Genomic DNA, 17,400 nt, shown 5'->3' with positions numbered 1-17,400 from the left:
TATATATATATATATATATATATATATATATATATATATATATATATATATATATATATATACAGTATATCAAACTTGTGATCTTCTGTTATGCTGCTTTGAAACAAATGTGTATTGTGAAATGTGCAATATAAATACATTTAAGCGAAATAAAGAAAAATTATATTTCTTTATTTTAATCTAACAATTTAGGCTGGTCCAGCTTATTACGTCACATCTGTTTGTGTAGCACCTTTCACAAAACATTCTGTTTTAAATCAGTTTTACAGAGCTGTCTCAGATAAATAGGCATGATATAGAAAAACAGGTGACATCTTCATTATAGAGGTCTAGTCTATGCAAAAAGATGGACAAATTGTCTCCAAAAATGAAGCCAAAATATCCCAGTAATATCCGTTGACATCTTGCGCCAATTACGTTATTTGTAGCCCGAGCAGTAGTGATCCTGAGGTGAACCCATGGAATCAAGGTCCTGCACATACTCCAGCAGGACTCAATCACAAGCACAGTTGCCAATCTTGACGTTACACCTCGTTTTTAAAACATCAAATAACTAACTAAAACAAAACTTACCGGAAAAACAAACACTTGAATAAAAATCTACGTGATAAGAACTACCTGAAATGACAGAAACCATCTCTCAGAAAAAAATATATATATTTGAAGTGTAAATGGATTTTTTATTTTGGCTTGCGTCTCATTTGGATTTCATGGACAGGACGGGGTAACTGCAGCCAACAAAGGGGGTGATCAAAATGTGCAGCAGACTTGATGGTACTGCTCACTATAGCGCTCCTTGTGGCAACTTTGAGAATGCAACAAATTGAGCTCCATCCCAAGTCAGGATCCAACAATGTATAAAAAGAGGTTGCGTGGCTTATAGAGGGTTCACCCTGTGCCTCCAGCAAACTTCTGTATGCCATCCAGCACAGACAAGATTAACCCAACACAACAGAGGTGTTTTCAACACAACAGGGAGCTGACAATGGTCCCTGTGCTTACCATTAGCAACACAGGGGTGAAACTTTGCTTTTAGCAATGCACTGCACTTTCCCTGCCTTAGCTTACCCTTAGGTGAGAGACTGGGGAGATTTCACTGCTTTACCAGGACAGCCTGTGAATTAGCAACAATATAAGAGCCTCTATAGAGAGGCTCCGTAATGAGGAGTGCTAAGTGCATTCATGTCATGTTGCTAGGAAAGCTGCCAGAGAATGGTCTGAATTCAACTTCAGAACACAGCAGACTACAGAACCCACATGCAGGATGGGGCTGCCTCAGAGAATAGCAGAAAGTCGATACACATTCACCCACCAGGTGTCCTTCAGCCAATGACGGTGGTACTGGCTGTCCTGGTTAACCCCTCCGCCTGGCTGTGACGACTCCTAATTGAATCCGCAGAAGTATCCATCAGTTCCGATCCAATCAAATGTGTAACTAGGAAGGAACTGCTGATGATGCCACAGATTCCAGGGTGCGAGGTCAAATGGAGTTTATGGTTATACACGCATGTATTTGTATTTGTTTAAATGGGCATTTCTCAATGTGTGGTTAGTGTGGTCTCTTGTTACAGGGAAAAAGAGAGGTCACAAACACAAATCAGCGAGTACATAACAAACATTGTGTTCAGAACAATGGCTCATTCTTTCTGATATGCTGTCTGCTTTTCAGATAAAAAGCCATCACTACAGACCACTTACTCTGTCATATAGACTTGTACAGGGAGTCTAGAACATCAAATGCCAGTGGATTTATTCTCCCACCCGCTCTATCTTGAGGTCCTCCAGTCATTACTCTGAATTAGCCTATACACGCACATACAATCTCTGTTCTCTTGGCTATGACGTTCTCTCTCTGCGCAGATACCACATCTGAAACATCTGACGAGAATTTTAATTTTCTATTAAAGTTCAAAGCAAGCCTTGTCGATGTCGAAAATAAATAATGTGCCACCTCATTTAGCACATGCTCACTATAACTAATATTTTGTGAAGGACTGAACTATCAGATAAAAGTGAATGAAAGGGACTTTCCAATGGGCTGCAAAAGAGATGTGGATTTTTCATTCTTTGTAGAAGCATTTTTTACAGCTATAAAATGCTTGTCTTTTCTTATTTAGCCAACACTTAGATCAAGCTGTTTAGTTTAAGAATGCACAAAAGCATGAAGGGAAAAGGACATGAATAGAAAGCTTGAGAGTTTCCTGAAAGCACATCAATATCAAAGAATCAAACGTGAACATGCAAAGACAGAGTGAGGAATTTAATTACAAAGAATGATACCCGTCAGATAATGTTTTTTATCACCATGTGTTTTATGTCAACCATATTTCAGCAGACAAATTCAATAAAGAAATAATGCAAACTAGATAAGGCCGCAAACATGTGACCATTTGCAATTTGATCACAATTTGTGACCAAGTAAATGTATAAATAGACGCAAGAAGAAAAAAAAAAAAACACTTTACTGTAGTGGAGTAATAATACCGGACGAGCCCCCAGATATTATATATATATGTAAGCTGTATGTTTTATGGAGCTGGAATTTGCCTTTTTTTCTACTAGACATACCACTGGTATGTGCATTAGCAAAAACTGAATGAAATTTTAAATATTCAAGAAAAGAAAAAAACAAGTAAAAAAAATCATTTTCTACTCTAATTTAGTCAAGGCTGCTAACATTCTGTAAACTGACGATCCCTGAACATTGTAAGCATTCAGTCAGATGCAAACGGACACACGTGAAATGTATTTAACAGGTGACAGTTCAATTAAAACAATGAATGTTGTTCTGAGCAGGGACAACTAACGCAAACGGCACTGATTTGTGTTGAGGGAAACCAGACAGCATAAGAGAGACACAAATTTGGGGAATTAAAAAGGACAAGAAGAGAGGAAAAAGTGGGATACAGTGGGTGATTGATGGAAATGAATTAGGACATTGAAAGCAAGGAGTAGAAATCAAGCATATGACAGAGGAGGAGACAGACAGATGAAGACAAAAGGACACAGAAGTCAAGAGAGGGAGTGTGTGCTCTGGTCTATTTGTAGTACAGATAAGCTGCAGCAGGCTGTGAGCGGAGACAGTTGGCAGCACAGTATGCTAGGGCAGGCAAAGGGCTGATCTGTGCGTTCATGTGTGCATGTGCTTGTGTGTATTTAGGTAGTTGGCAGGGAAGTTAGACGGGGCAGAGGAGCATATCTCTGATCGTTTGCTGCAGTCAAACCAAACCAGTCACATTGGGCCGTTAGCTTCACTGCGCTCCCACAGCTGAATTAAAGGGTTAGTTCAGCAAACCATGAAGATTCTGTCATTTACTCACACTCAAGTTGTTCCAAACCCATGCGATTTTCAACTTAATATGTTTTGTAAATGACCTGATTTGTTAAATAGAATTCGTACAGACTGTATTGTTTTTGTATCTTATATTTGTATTGAATTGTTGGTTTTCCCTTTTATATTGTATATTGCGCATCTCACTAAAAGGGTTATAAGGTACATGATTTAATATTTATTGCTTAGTAATTGTATAATGTGAATTACTTTTGACGTATTGGTTATTATTATGCTAGTTTTATTGTGTTGATAATGGTCTCATACAGTGTTTGTTTCTCTTTGTGTTTTGGGGATTTTTTGGGATACATCATTTAAGAAGTATTGACCATTAATTCAGTGGGGTAGCAACATCTATCCCCCCAGCTCATAAATGTGCATATATTTCATACTCATTTAAATTTGCATATATTTAATGCCATTATTTATCAGTAAAACAACAGAAATTGTGTGGCATCAAATGTGTGAGGGTGACATAAGCCTGAAACACTACTGTACCTAATTCTAAACCCCACTGGTATAACTGTAAGTATGAACGTTTTAACATGTTCGAGTACAAGTGTATGTCTGTATGTTTGTTAGGTTTCCTGAGTGTGTAACATGCACTCCGTCCAGGCAAGATGAGACTGATCTGTGCTAGCAGTTCCCTCGAGCCTTCCAGACCTTGTGTGTGGAGCTTTCATTCTTCTAGTGGAAAGCAGCTGACCCCTGTCCACCCCTCTGAATGCCATCTCTCACCCTCTCTCTTTTGATGCCCCTCTCTCTCTTTCTCACATCCTTCTCACTTCCTCTAAGGCTGTTGTTAAGGCCCTGCTGTTTGGTACACTGTGTCCATGCAAAGAGGATCAATATGCCAATCAGAGCTCAGGAGAGTGAGCAGAAATGGCTGCTGGGAGAATATCAGAGCCAAATTGATGCGTGATCACTGTCCGTGTGAGACTGAACCCTTACCTGCTGGCAAAATGTTCGATCCGGCTGTGTGTGTCCGCATGAGGCAGCCTGGGAGATGAGCAGGGTCTGTGAAACCACACACACACACACACACACACACACACACACACACACACACACACACACACACACACACACACACACACACACACACACACACACACTTCTGTTAGCAAAGTAGCTTGATATGTATGAATGCCTGTGTTCAAGCTGGTTTGCTGGTCTTAGAACTTGGTCAGACTGATCCGCTGGCTTTCTTTCTCCGAGGAGTTTTGGACGCGTTTAGCTAGCCAGGATGGGAAAACAGCTAAACCAGCTGGAGACCAGCTTGGCAAGGCTGGGAGACCAGCTTAACCAAGCCAAGACAAATCAATCAACTAGGCTTTTTTTAAATAACATTTTTCCACAAAACCTATCTGGTTTTAAGGATGTTTAAATATTTTTACTGGGAAACAAGACAAAAAAAATAAGATGGCCTAAGATGGCTTGTGGGTCTTAGCTAGTCTGCCAACCTAGACAGGCTGATCCATTTGCTTTATTTAGAGGAGTTTTTGGCGTGTTCAGATATTTAGGCTGGGAAAACAGCTGGACGACCAGCTTAATTCAGCCAATACCAGCAAACCATCTAGGTTAATTTATTTATTTATCAATAAAATGTATCTGGTTTTAAGGATGTTTAGATAGTTTTACTAGAAAATAAGACAAAAATAATCTGTCCTAAGATGATCTGCGGGTCCTTCCAGCCTGGACAAGCTGCTGTTTAGCTGATTTATCCAGACATCCAGCTGGTCTCCCAGTCTGACCAGTCAACAGACAAGCTAAGGCTGGTTTAAGATGTTTCTTTTCAGCAGGGAAGAAGAATTATTTTTTGCAGTGCACTGCATTCAGTCCCACAGTTCTCCACTTATAAACCTACAAAAAGAATGCAACAACTTAGGTGTGATTCTCATCAGCGGAGACAGGAAGTCAGACTCACGTCTCAGAGCTCTCCACCTCCAGTACTGATTGAACAGGCAGGTAGCCCCTCTGAGGGTGTTTACTAAAATACTGCTTTGAGCGGAACTTGTTCTTTAGTGTCTTTGCAAAGTCCCTCATCTTTTCGCCTGAGGTCGTCTGGAATGATTCAGAAAGAGAGACAGAAAAAGAGCCAGAGGAGAGAACATGAGCGATTGAGACACAAAACATCCTCTTCGTAACATTCCTCCGACACACAGCCAGTACATCAGTTTCTACACAGAACATTTGTCTTCCTCCCATCTCAATCTATCATCTCTTGAGCAGCTACAGAAAGCCGGAGCATAACAAAGACGCCCACCTATAAAACTCAGACTGGAGCATGGGAAAACCATTAAGCAAATGGCCTTATGCTGTATTTCACTGCAGGAGATCAATTCAGTTCAATTCATATTTATTTTGCGTAGTGCCTTGAATAATAGTGATTGCATTTGAAACCTTTGAGCAAGCACAACGCTGCCAGCTGGCAAGGAAAAAACCTCTGCAAGTAACAAAGCATATGTACCGGGGTGTAGTATTCCATGATGGGGTAGTGTAGTTTCTTGCCCTTGGTAGTCCGGCCTGTCAGAAAACACGTCTGGCAGATGTCCACATTGAACTGTTTCAGACTTCGGTATCTGAAACAGTGATGAGGCGGAGACACATTTTATATCCAAATGTATATGTGTTAATTTTAGGATTACAAATAGATTAAAATAATGAATCATGACCATAACAACTTAAGGCTAGCAGGGTGGTTTATGCTGGATACTGATGGTTTAGTAGTACTGTGGTGGATCTTGTGTTTACCAGTAAAACTTGTCCCTTTCTAGTGAAGTAGGTTTACGAAGATAACCTTCTGGTTAAACTAATCAAGGTGGGGACATTAAAAAAAGAAATTGCATACAAATTAATATTATTTACTGTACACTACCATTCAAAAGTTTGGGTTCGATAAGATTTTTTGGAAGAAGTCTCTTATGCTCACCAAGGGATACAGTAAAAAAAATGTCATATTTTGAAATATTATTACAATTTATAATTTAGTAGAACTGTTTTTTTTATTGTAATATATTTTAAAATGTAATTTATTTCTGGAATGGCAAAGCTGAATTTTCAGCAGCCTTTATTCCAGTCTTCCATGTCACATGATTCTTAAGAAATAAGTTATGCTGATTTATGCTAATATGCTAATTTGGTGCTCAAAGAAACATTTTTATTCATCCATGTTGAAAACAGTTGTGTTGCTTTAACATTCTTGTAGAAACCATTATACATTTTTCAGAATTCTTTGATGAATAGAAATTTCAAAAGATTTTTACTGTCACTTGATCAATTTAATGTATCCTTGCTGAATAAAAGTATTAATTTCTTATTGACTCCAAACTTTTTAATGATAGTGTAAATATTGCATTAAGGTTTTTTTTCAGCAGGTAAATCTCTTTAGAATTTTACCTATTTTAAGCATATTACATTCAGTTTTAACACATTCAGTTTCTCTTTGATGGAAAGAAAGCAAATATAATAGATGACAATTTTCTTAAAAATAAATATTAAAAAATAAATAAATGAAAAAAATGTAACAAAGAGTTTTGACAAATGAATATATATATATATACACATACATACATATATACAGTATCTCACGAAAGTGAGTACACCCCTCACATTTCAGCAAACCTTTTAGTATATCTTCTCAAGGGACAATACGAAATGAAACTTGGATATATTTTAGAGTAGTCAATCTGCTGCTTGTATAGCAGTATATATTTACTGTCCCTTGAAAATAATCCTGGATATATATAATAGATGTAATATACTGATTCTGATACTGAATATATAAGATCAATATATATATAATAATACAGTATACACACACCTCAGCCCTATTTATTTTACAAACACAAAACCAGTCCATTAACAACCCATGTAATATTACTCCCCGTGCAGTTCTCTAATATAGTGCTATTACCACAAAACCTTTGATCAGCTAAAAGAACAATCATTTATTTTGACTAGCTAAAGAACACAGATAGAGAGGTCTGTGACATCTTTCTCCAAGAAAAGACTCAGCACTGCAGCAGCTCACCTGAAGCCCTTGATAGGGCACTGCTTACAGATATAGCAGCGTGCCTGGTGCTTGGCGGTCTCAGCCACAGTCACCCGGTGCAAAACAGGAAGCCACACCATCGACTGAGGCTCTAGAATCATCCATTCCAGGAAGTGAGAGACCTCGATTGCGGACTTACCTGGAGCCTAGAGGTAGATACAGAAGATGCACAAGAAAGAGAGCACAGAGCAACAAGTAGCATGAATCAAGATACCCAGCGGCCATATTGTTCATTATGCATGCCTAATTAAGCACCAAAACATCTTCTGGTAGCTGATGGGCACAAGCACCCTATTAGAGCACATGCCCTTAAAAGAACTCATGTGATACGGGGGAATCACACCCCCATGAAAGGGAAGGATACAATCTCAAAGAGGTCGCCCTTTGTTACAGTGACCTGGTGGGAAACGGATGACTGGCAATAACCCTAATAAAATAGGATGACATAAAAATCTGGAACGTGCTAAATTCTCATTAAATACGCATTGAATATGCATTAAAAGGTTGATTTCCTTTGGGTGCACTCTGAAGCTTGGTCAGAGATTTATAATTAACATGAGTATCTCTAGCGTGGCCCTTAGTAGTCACTGGAGTGTACAGTCTCAGAGGGCACGGCAATGTGTGTGTGTGTGTGTGTGTGTGTGTGTGTCTCTTTAACAGTGCTTGAGGTCTGGGATTGAGACCAAAGTCTGCAGTGTAGAGCTGAGAGGAAAACTTCAGAAGTTTCAATGAAACAAGAAAAAAGGATCTTCTAAACAGTCCACACCACAGGGAGAGCCAAGAGTATCTCAAGAGATGGTCCATAACTTCAAACAAAGTGAACCAGTCTTTTCATCTAGAAACACGCTGCAACACATCCAGATGGCTGATCTGCATCGTTCTTGGCCTGTCGTGATTAATGCAGCTGGGTGAAAAATTGTGTAATTGGAAAGTACTGGTTACCATTACAGTGGCATTCCTTCCAGTAATAAAAAGGCAGACATGGAACAAACGTGAAAAGGGTTTTTAATTATGTGTGCCTGCAACTGCACACATGTTCTTAGAACAGGATTTAATTAAGGACTGGCGCGCTAAGAATGAAAGGTTTAAGGCCATTGTACAGGAAACCTGTGGCCTATACCAATTTCATAATCAGGCCTTCAGTAGAATGAAATGCCAGGTGGTCACGTTCACTGTGATGCCCATGCAATTTCTGAATTACAGCCTCATAAGAGTGAAGAGAGATGAGAAGATGTCAACAGGCATTACACCTTAATTTTTCTTAATTATTATAGACTACTAATTCCTATTACGTTGGTATTTGAACCTAAACTCTTTCGAAAAAACTTGATTTCACATAGTTGTGTTTTGAAATGAGTCAGAACGCAATTCATAATGCAAGTATGCACTGCATTATCTAATTTTTATTAAGCTGCTATGTCTAGCATTAAAATTGCATTAAATGATCAATTTTTGCTTTCAGGTAAATTTACTTAACCATTCAAAAATCAGGGGTCAGTAAAACTTTTATTTGTTTTTAAAGAAATGAATACTTTCATTTAGCAAGGATAGAATAAACTGATCCAAAGTGGCAGTAAAGACTTACATTGCTACAAAAAAAGATTTCTGTTTCAAATAAATGCTGTTCTTTTGAACTGTCTATTTATCAAAGAATCCTGAAAAAAATGCATTACCGTTTCCACAGAAATGTTACACAGCACAACTGTTTTCAGCATTGATAATAATAAGAAATGTTTCTGAACGATCATGTGACACTAAAGACTATATTTATTATCAAATAAAAGCAGCCTTGGTGAGCAGACTTCTTTCAAAAACATTAAAAAGTCGAATTGTCCTCAAACTTCAGAACATACTGAAGAGAATCTTGCAAATAAAGTTAAAGGTAGGGTAGGCAATGTTTTTCATAAACACCTTTTTTATACTGGTTGAAACTCTCTTTGAAAAACCTGATAGCAATTAATAATAGAAGTGGTCTAAATACATTTTTAAAAATTACATATATCTTCTGTGGAAGTCTCGTCCAATCATTGCATTTGGATAGGATGTCCTACCTGACTGTCAACCTATGTATTTCCATACCTCCTCACACCCTGCTCACGCAGACATCACACGTCTTCAGCGTTTCATGAGGCTATGGAGAGTTGCAGACAGACAATCACAGAGCACCGCAAACAAACAGCAGTCGCCTTTTACAGTTCCTCCTGAACCAAAACAATGAGCTTTTGCTGCAATCACGGCATAACTACCGTGATTAAAAGATGGAAACCCATGACATTCTACTCAGAGCAGTTCGTGTCCTCAGACTCAGATTTATGCCTTTCTATGGCAACACTATCAATGGCTAAATGAATCTGCAGCAGTCAGGTGGAACAATAGCCTGGCTCCGCCCTCCTACGTACTTCCGCTCAATTTCATTTTCCTTCAGTACTACGTCTGGGACTGCTGTATATTCTTAGGTTTCCAGAAATCAATTTTTTGTAGGACCAATCAGCGAACAGAGGGAGTGGCTGAGAACGATGACGTTGAGATCGTGCGCTAGTTTGAGTTGACATACGTCACGACCAAATGTTAGCGATTGGTTATGGCAGATCCAGAGTGACTCTGGGCAGATCCAATAGTTTTAAACTTCGACAGAGTACCCGCCTACAAGGAAGTTAACGCTTGTCAATGGAGAGAGGCCAGACTCTCTGTACAAATGAAATGTACGAGAGTCTGGTAGAACCAGGCTAGTGGAACAAGTCAGTGCTCTTTAAGTTGTTTATGTTTATAATTATTGTAATGTTATGTGCTTTGAGACAAGAGGTAATTTAAGGCTGTCTTTCGTGGCACTTTGCAGACTGAAAGTATTTTGGAGGAGGCCTGGCTTTGGAAACGCTCTGAATTGCCTACCCCACCTTTAAGTTAAGGGTGTAATTTCTGCGCCTCTTGTGTTAATACTTCCAAAGCAAAAATACTTCCAAACAGGTTTCCCAAACATTTGCAAATTAGTCTCTCCAGTTATGCCATTAGCTGAGAGGATATGTGTTTACATTTTTGGAGAAAAATAAAACGTTGAATGACAGAAGGAAGCATTTTTACATAAAACCAGCTGACTTTTACAATATAGTATAGTTAAAATCAAATACTTTCCCGTGTCCTATTTATATTAAAAGACAAAACAATAACCTGTGTCTCTGTGGTGCTATCAAAATATGCAACGGCAGACAAAAGTGTTTGAGAAAACGTTTAAAAATAGCTATTTAGTTTTTGCTATTCTGTTTAGTGTCATTAATGGCATTGGAATTACACACTTCACTTTTAATGGCACAGATGTTAGAAAGTAACTCTATTGTCCCCTTGAGTGTGCAAGTTTGATACTGGCACAGTAAAGGAGAAATACACATTTAATAAGTTCAACAGAACAGCCAAGCACTGACCAAGCATTTGTGTTGAGTATGTTTCTGGCCAGTGACTCACTAAAACAGCTCTTTAATCTCTGTACGTTCCAGTCCGAAAACCCAGGAGAAGCAGAGCACAGTTAGGACAGAAAGTCTTACCATTCGAAAGCAGCTGCGGACACTGGGCTCCACGTTGCTTCCCCCAAATGCCGCCACCTCCCCGAGCTGCCGAGGGATCTGAATGGCCTCGTGCAGTAACAGACTGAGATGTTTCTGATCTGTCAGTCCACCTGGACCACACACCTGTCTGAAAAGGTCTGCAATACATAAGCAGAAAACCTGGTTGAATACTCCACTAAAAGAAGACACTAGGGAAAAGAAGCTTTGTGCCAGTGTGCAGAAGTCTGGAGGAGGGAAAATTGAGAATGTGTGACTTAAATGCCTTTAGGTTATAGAGGTGTGAGGCGAGATGTCTAGCACTTTGATGTGCAATGTATTGCCAGTGCTAAAATAAAATTCTTAACCATTGTTTTTTTGTCATATATATATATATATATGAAGAGTTCAGATGCAAAAGCCTCTAAGTGCCATCTGAAATTTTCTTCTAGAATGATCATTTTTATCAAGCTTGTATATTTAAGTTCAATAATTTCACTTAAATGGCAATGCAAATTACCTATTAATTGTCAAGTGAAATTACTTAACTTAAATATACAAGCTTTATAAAAATTATTTGATACAAATTTCAGATGGCACTTTTGCATCTGAACTCTTCATATATATATATATATATATATATATATATATATATAAACTTAATTCAAAATATATTCTCCAATAACATGTGTGTGTGTGTATATATATATATATATATATATATATATATATATATAGTTTGTGTTTAAAGAAGTAAATCTATATTGTTTTAAAGATGTTTAAATATTTTTTTAATGGAAAATACAAATATTTGAAAAACTTGGGGTCTGGTGAGATATGCATGATGCATGCACTGATTTAAATGTGGACTAAAGGCTAACATTAGCCGAGAGACCTAGAACAGCTCACACAGTGTGTGTCAGGAAGCCATCAATGAGCAGAATGATCCTGACAGGAGTGAGAATATTCTCTGCAGTGCCAGTAAAAATAGCACTATCTAAAGTAGCTGGCACACATACACATTCACACCCACATGCAAACCAGCCTCACACATAGTCTAGTCCAAGGACAGATTATGGACCGGGTCAATCAGTACCAGAGCCCTGGGCCTCTAACTGAGATGCCGACTGTGGCCCAACACCTAGAAACAAGCCACTGCAGATGTAAAATTGATATAGACAGATGAACAGCGTTTTATGCCAGTGGCTCTTTGCATGATATGAAATAAACAAAAGAAATGAGTGATGTTATGTGTTCCTGCAGATTTGATGTTGTATACTAGTCATTGCACACCTCTTTTGCAACATAATGCACACAAGGTGTGTTTATTTTTGCAACTGCAACATTATTGCATTTTTATTGCAACTTCTTGCGTTTGTGACTTTATATATCTGAATGGTGACTTTATGATAAAGTCTATTCCTAGTTGGAAAATCGAGTAGCTGGTTATTAGTTTGGTCTAAAGGCCTAGGTATACTTCATTTCCCGCATTCCGCTCCATCTTGTGCACAGTTGAGTGCGCAAGCATTTCAAAGTATACTCCTTTGGCCGTAAGTGCAGAAAGATGGATTCGGTGCATGTACACTATCTAGTGGACATTATTTTCAAGTTCTCAATTCACTCGCACATGCGCTGTTGTATGCGCACCATCCGTGCGGACACAAAAATTGGGCTGCATAAGGACAGCGTGCGAGGGCGACCGAAGTATACTTTGGACTTAAGCTTGTCATTGGCTGGTATAAGCTTGTTTACCATCAACAAACCAGCTACTTATGGTGATCAAATTGGATTTGGAACATGGTGGCTGGTCAACCAATTAATGAACAGTTTGGACCAGTTAATGACCAGCTTAAACCAGATAAAAACAAGCCACCATGTTCCAAAAACAGCTTAAACAGGACTTACCAACAGGAACAAATCGCAATTGCCACAAGGGCCCTGCAGGAGCATAATTGTCCATGGCTAATAGGTCTCCATCTACACAGTCTTAGTAAGGGTGGATATGCTCTTTACAACTGAAATGAAAAAGTAATTGATGACAGAGAGCAACATTGATCCTTTGTTCCAACAGTGCTCACTCTCTTTACTGATGTAAAACTCACATTTTAGGCAATGTTTGGGTGTGATCACTGGCTTGGACTCTTCTCCTCCAATGCTTTCTGCAGTGCATTGCACATGACTCTTATTTACTGGGTCCCGCTTGTGACTGCGCTGTCAAATTACCCTCTAACCCACACTCTTCCAAAGGCAGATTTAGGCCACGGATGAAATTTTAGAGCATCAGAGAAAGTCGAAAGAAAAAACCCATGAGAGAAAAACTATGACTTTGCACAGACACTTTTTATTTTTTTATACTTTAGTGATACTGGACCACAGATTCCAATAAAGGTAAGAGGAGGTGTGTGGATCAGGTGTTGCTGACATTGTGGGGACAAAAAGTCCAAACAAGGACAATACAACTTTAAATCACCTACGACTACCATTCACATTTGGGGTCAGTAAGATTTTATTTTTAAGAAATTTTATTTATTCAGCTAGGACGCATTAAATTGATCAAAAATGGCAGTAAAGACACTTATAATGTTACAAAGGATTTCTATTTTAAATATATTCATCAAGAATCCTGAACAAAATTTATTTCAGTTTCCACAAAAATATTAAGCAACTATTGGTCAACTATTTTCAATAAAAATAAATAATAATAATTAAGAAATAATAATAATAATAAGAAATATTTCATGAGCACAGAATACGCATATTACAATGATTTCTATGGATCTATGGATCGATGTGACACTAAAGACTGAGTAATTGGCAGATGAAAATTAAGCCTTGCATCACAGGAATAAATTACATTTTAAAATATATTAAAATAGAAAACAATTATTTACATTTTTAATAATGTTTTACAATATTAGTCTTTAATGTATTTTTGATCAGATAAACGCAGCTTAGGTAAGCGTATGAGACTTACGCTCAAAAACATAAACACAAGGGGTTGTGAAAATCTTCACAACCCCAAACCTTTGAACAGCAGAGTATGTTGTAGGATCAGCCAATGGTGGCTTAAAGGGAGAGCTCACCCAAAAATAAATTATTTAATTCATTACTCACCCTCATGTTGTGAAATCTGAGACCTTTTTATCCCTCCATAGACAGCTACACAACTACCACTTTGACACTTCAAAAAGTTCATAAAGAGATAATAAAAATTACATCCATATGAATTGAGCGGTTTAGTCCACATTTTTTGAAGACTCAATCACTTTATATGATAAACAGATTTAATTTAGGTTTTATTCACATTTAAAGGTGCATTGCGCAACATTTCATGTTAAAAAATACCCGTTTTTCTAACCCATAGATGCTTAAACAATTGCCTGATGGGCTGAATAAGCCCTTCTCTGATCACTGCGATTGCCTCTATAATCCTGTACAGTAAAATAAATAAGAGGGATTCGGGACGGAATTTGAGACTGGGCGTGACGTCATGCGCGTTCACGCTCACCTGGTAATGTCTGGCAGGTTTGTGTATTCGCCGCCATTCTCCGTATCAGCGAAGACAACTCGAGCGACAAAACTTTAGTCAACTTTTGACAAAAGTAAAAGATGGATTCAAAGAGACAGGCTTGTAGTTCATTCCAAACCCCAACGCAAACCCCACGTAAGACAAAGATAAGAAAACTTTTGTCTAGTGCCACAGGCGTCGGAATAAGACGAGAGTCAACATCGGGAAGGCTTTCAACAAATGGAGAGATCTCCGGTCTGCACACACTAGGAAGCGCCCGCGCCCGCAGATCACTTGGACGTGGCTGTGTGTGTACAAAAGGTAAAAACGATATAAATACTGTTCGTTGGAATCTCCGGTCTGCTCTAGGGCTCAAACGGGATCCTCAGTTGGCTTTTTTCTTGATAAAACTGTAAGATATAGCCCAGTCTCTAATGTCTGATACGGCAAATCTATGACAACAAATGATGTAATAATCTATGAATATTACCTTGAGACATTTGAGTGTACTTTGTTGACCAACTGTGTATGGTATGATTATTATTTTGAGCTTTTACAAAGTAATAACAAAGTAATAACTTATATTGTTCATGAACGTGTTTCCATAATAATACAATCATAAGTGGATACAGTAAACACATAAAACAGTTCAACATGGAGATAGATGGAAACAAAAACCGAAGTTTTCTACTACCCCCATTTTCCCCTCACACATAAGTGTGTAATTTACTCAAATGCCTTTCCTTTCACATATTTAAAATGACTTGCAGATTTATAACTTTATTACAAAATAACAAAAGATTTGTGCGGCTGATGCTCCTTTGGTTATGAACAGCTCGTGCTCGTGCAAGCGTGCGTGTGCTCCATGAGCGTGCACACCTCTGGTTGCAGTTTCGCTTGTCGCCAGAGGGGGCATAGTTCTGCAAAAACTCAGAGACTTGCGCAATGCACCTTTAAACATTGATCAGCGAAAACAAACAGAAGCTCAACTGAACATACTTGGTGCGCGAGAACAAACCTCTTGTAGAAGCTGAAGAACCTCTGAAGAAAACCTCTGAAGAACGTGCTGCGTAACACAAGAGAATGGATCTCATTGGTTCTCGTACGTCAAGCGAACATGCTTGAGCTTCCGTTTACCACAGCTGATATGTGAGTTGATGAATGTATACATATAAAAAAACAGCCTAAATTCAATCAGTTCATCATATAAAGCGATTAAAAAAAAATCTGGATTAAACCACTCAAGTAATTTCATATGGATTAGTTTTACTATCTCTTCATGACCTTTTTTTAGTGTCCTTGTCAGTTGTGTAGCTGTCTATGGAGGGACAGAAAGCTCTCAGATTTCATCAAAAAGATCTTCATTTGTGTTCCGAAGAAGAACGAAAGTCTTACGGGTTTGAAACGACATTAGTGTGAGTAATTAATGAAGGAATTTTCATTTTTGGGTGAACTACCCCTTTAAAAACATAATACATCTCTACTCACATTTATACTTTTCCTGGATGTCTGCGTTGCATAGAATAACCAGGCCCGTCTTGAAGGAGAGCACTCGGATCTTACCATTACGACCACTAGAGAAAGGAACACATGCCAAAAAATTTAAAAGAAATACAAACACAATTTCAACATTCAAAACTTCACTGAGGTTCTTCTACATATTGAAATTATCCTGTCAGTTAGTACGGCCGTGTAGTAGGTAACCAGCACCAAACAGAACTGAAAGGCCCTGCATCGTGTGGTCCAGTTGGCTCAATGTCTCACCATGGATGTACAATACAATGCAGAAAAATCATCTCAGCAATTGCTTCGGCTCACTACTAAAGTCGTTAACAAGCTATCACGGATATATGGTCAATATATGAAGTTTTGGAGGAGTTACTTCCTCCAACCCATCTGAATCCTCAATGAGGATGCTGCCAGGGGCTGGTACTGCTAGCTGAGCAAAATAGTGATGCAGCAAGTATATAAACACAGTGAACCTTTCAGATATTTGTATAGTGGTACATTTATTGCCTTATTCAATGTCGTATGCTTACAGGAAAAGACATTTCACATTTACTGCACCAGATAGACCTGTCAAAAAAGACTAAAGCAGGTCAGGAAGCATTTGAGCTCCACTGAGATCAAGATCTCACCAGCAAATCCAAACAGATTGCTGTACAGATCCAAAAATAATCTAGAAAACTGATCAAGCACTACCAAATCACATTTTGCTGTGTATAACAAGGAATCCCCTGTCAGTATTGCTACTAAAGGGAATATTTCCTACCTTGTTTGGCTTTCTTGTTTGACTGAGAGCTTTTCATTATCATCCTCATGCATGCTGCTCATTCTTATTCACATTCGTTTGTAGCAAAACAAAAAAGCAATTACTACCAATTATTCACAGGGTGAGAGCTCCAGTCATTAGCAGTAGGTAGTTAAGAGTCTGGTCTATATTTGAGACACATTCATGATGGTTAATAGAATACAAACAAATATATCTTTTTTTTATGTTGGCAAAGAAACCAAAAGCTTGGCACAGTATATGATTTTTAAAGTCAAGCAGAGAACATTTTTAACTTCTACAGTGTGATTAGTTGCCTGCTGGTGATTTCTCAGTGACATAGTCATAATTTCATTCACTTATCTGTGGAAAAAGGAGAACACCTAGGAGAACACATTTGCATATTGGTAAGAGATTTGAGAGTCAATAAGATTGTCCACACTTGGCAGGTTCTTAGAAACTAGTCACTGTATTCATGTTGGTTTCATATTGTTTTGAAAATGTACACAAATTCTTATACTTATTAATTTGACTTAACTTAGTTAAGTAAGAGTCCACTTAATTTAATTTGTTAAATTTACTCAAAAAATCTGTGTGCAAAAACTTGCTCGAAAAAAATTAAGTAAATTTTATTTTGAAACCTTGAATATATTTGAGTGTACACATCTTAATCATTACTTTTCAAAAACAGTTTAAAAATATATT

The 17,400-nt window shown here is 38.0% G+C and overlaps 1 protein-coding gene across 2 annotated transcripts in view; it reads right to left on the bottom strand.

Moving 5' to 3' along the window:
- drp2 (dystrophin related protein 2) overlaps nucleotides 1-17,400 on the bottom strand; it is a 116,551-nt gene that overhangs the window by 14,093 nt on the left and 85,058 nt on the right. For both annotated transcript variants that reach the window (XM_081382144.1, XM_081382143.1), the window contains exons 12-17: nucleotides 15,915-16,000; nucleotides 10,922-11,079; nucleotides 7,365-7,531; nucleotides 5,802-5,913; nucleotides 5,259-5,395; nucleotides 4,283-4,348 (exon numbers count right to left, since the gene is read on the bottom strand). In XM_081382144.1, the coding sequence (XP_081238270.1) occupies nucleotides 4,283-4,348; nucleotides 5,259-5,395; nucleotides 5,802-5,913; nucleotides 7,365-7,531; nucleotides 10,922-11,079; nucleotides 15,915-16,000 (726 nt within the window). The remainder of the gene's footprint in view (nucleotides 1-4,282; nucleotides 4,349-5,258; nucleotides 5,396-5,801; nucleotides 5,914-7,364; nucleotides 7,532-10,921; nucleotides 11,080-15,914; nucleotides 16,001-17,400) is intronic.

This window comes from Scardinius erythrophthalmus (assembly GCF_964197995.2).
Source record: "Scardinius erythrophthalmus genome assembly, chromosome: 13".
Classification (NCBI taxonomy): domain Eukaryota; kingdom Metazoa; phylum Chordata; class Actinopteri; order Cypriniformes; family Leuciscidae; genus Scardinius; species Scardinius erythrophthalmus.
The sequence above is the reverse complement of the archived record's forward strand: the minus strand, read 5'-3'. Positions and strand labels throughout refer to the sequence as shown.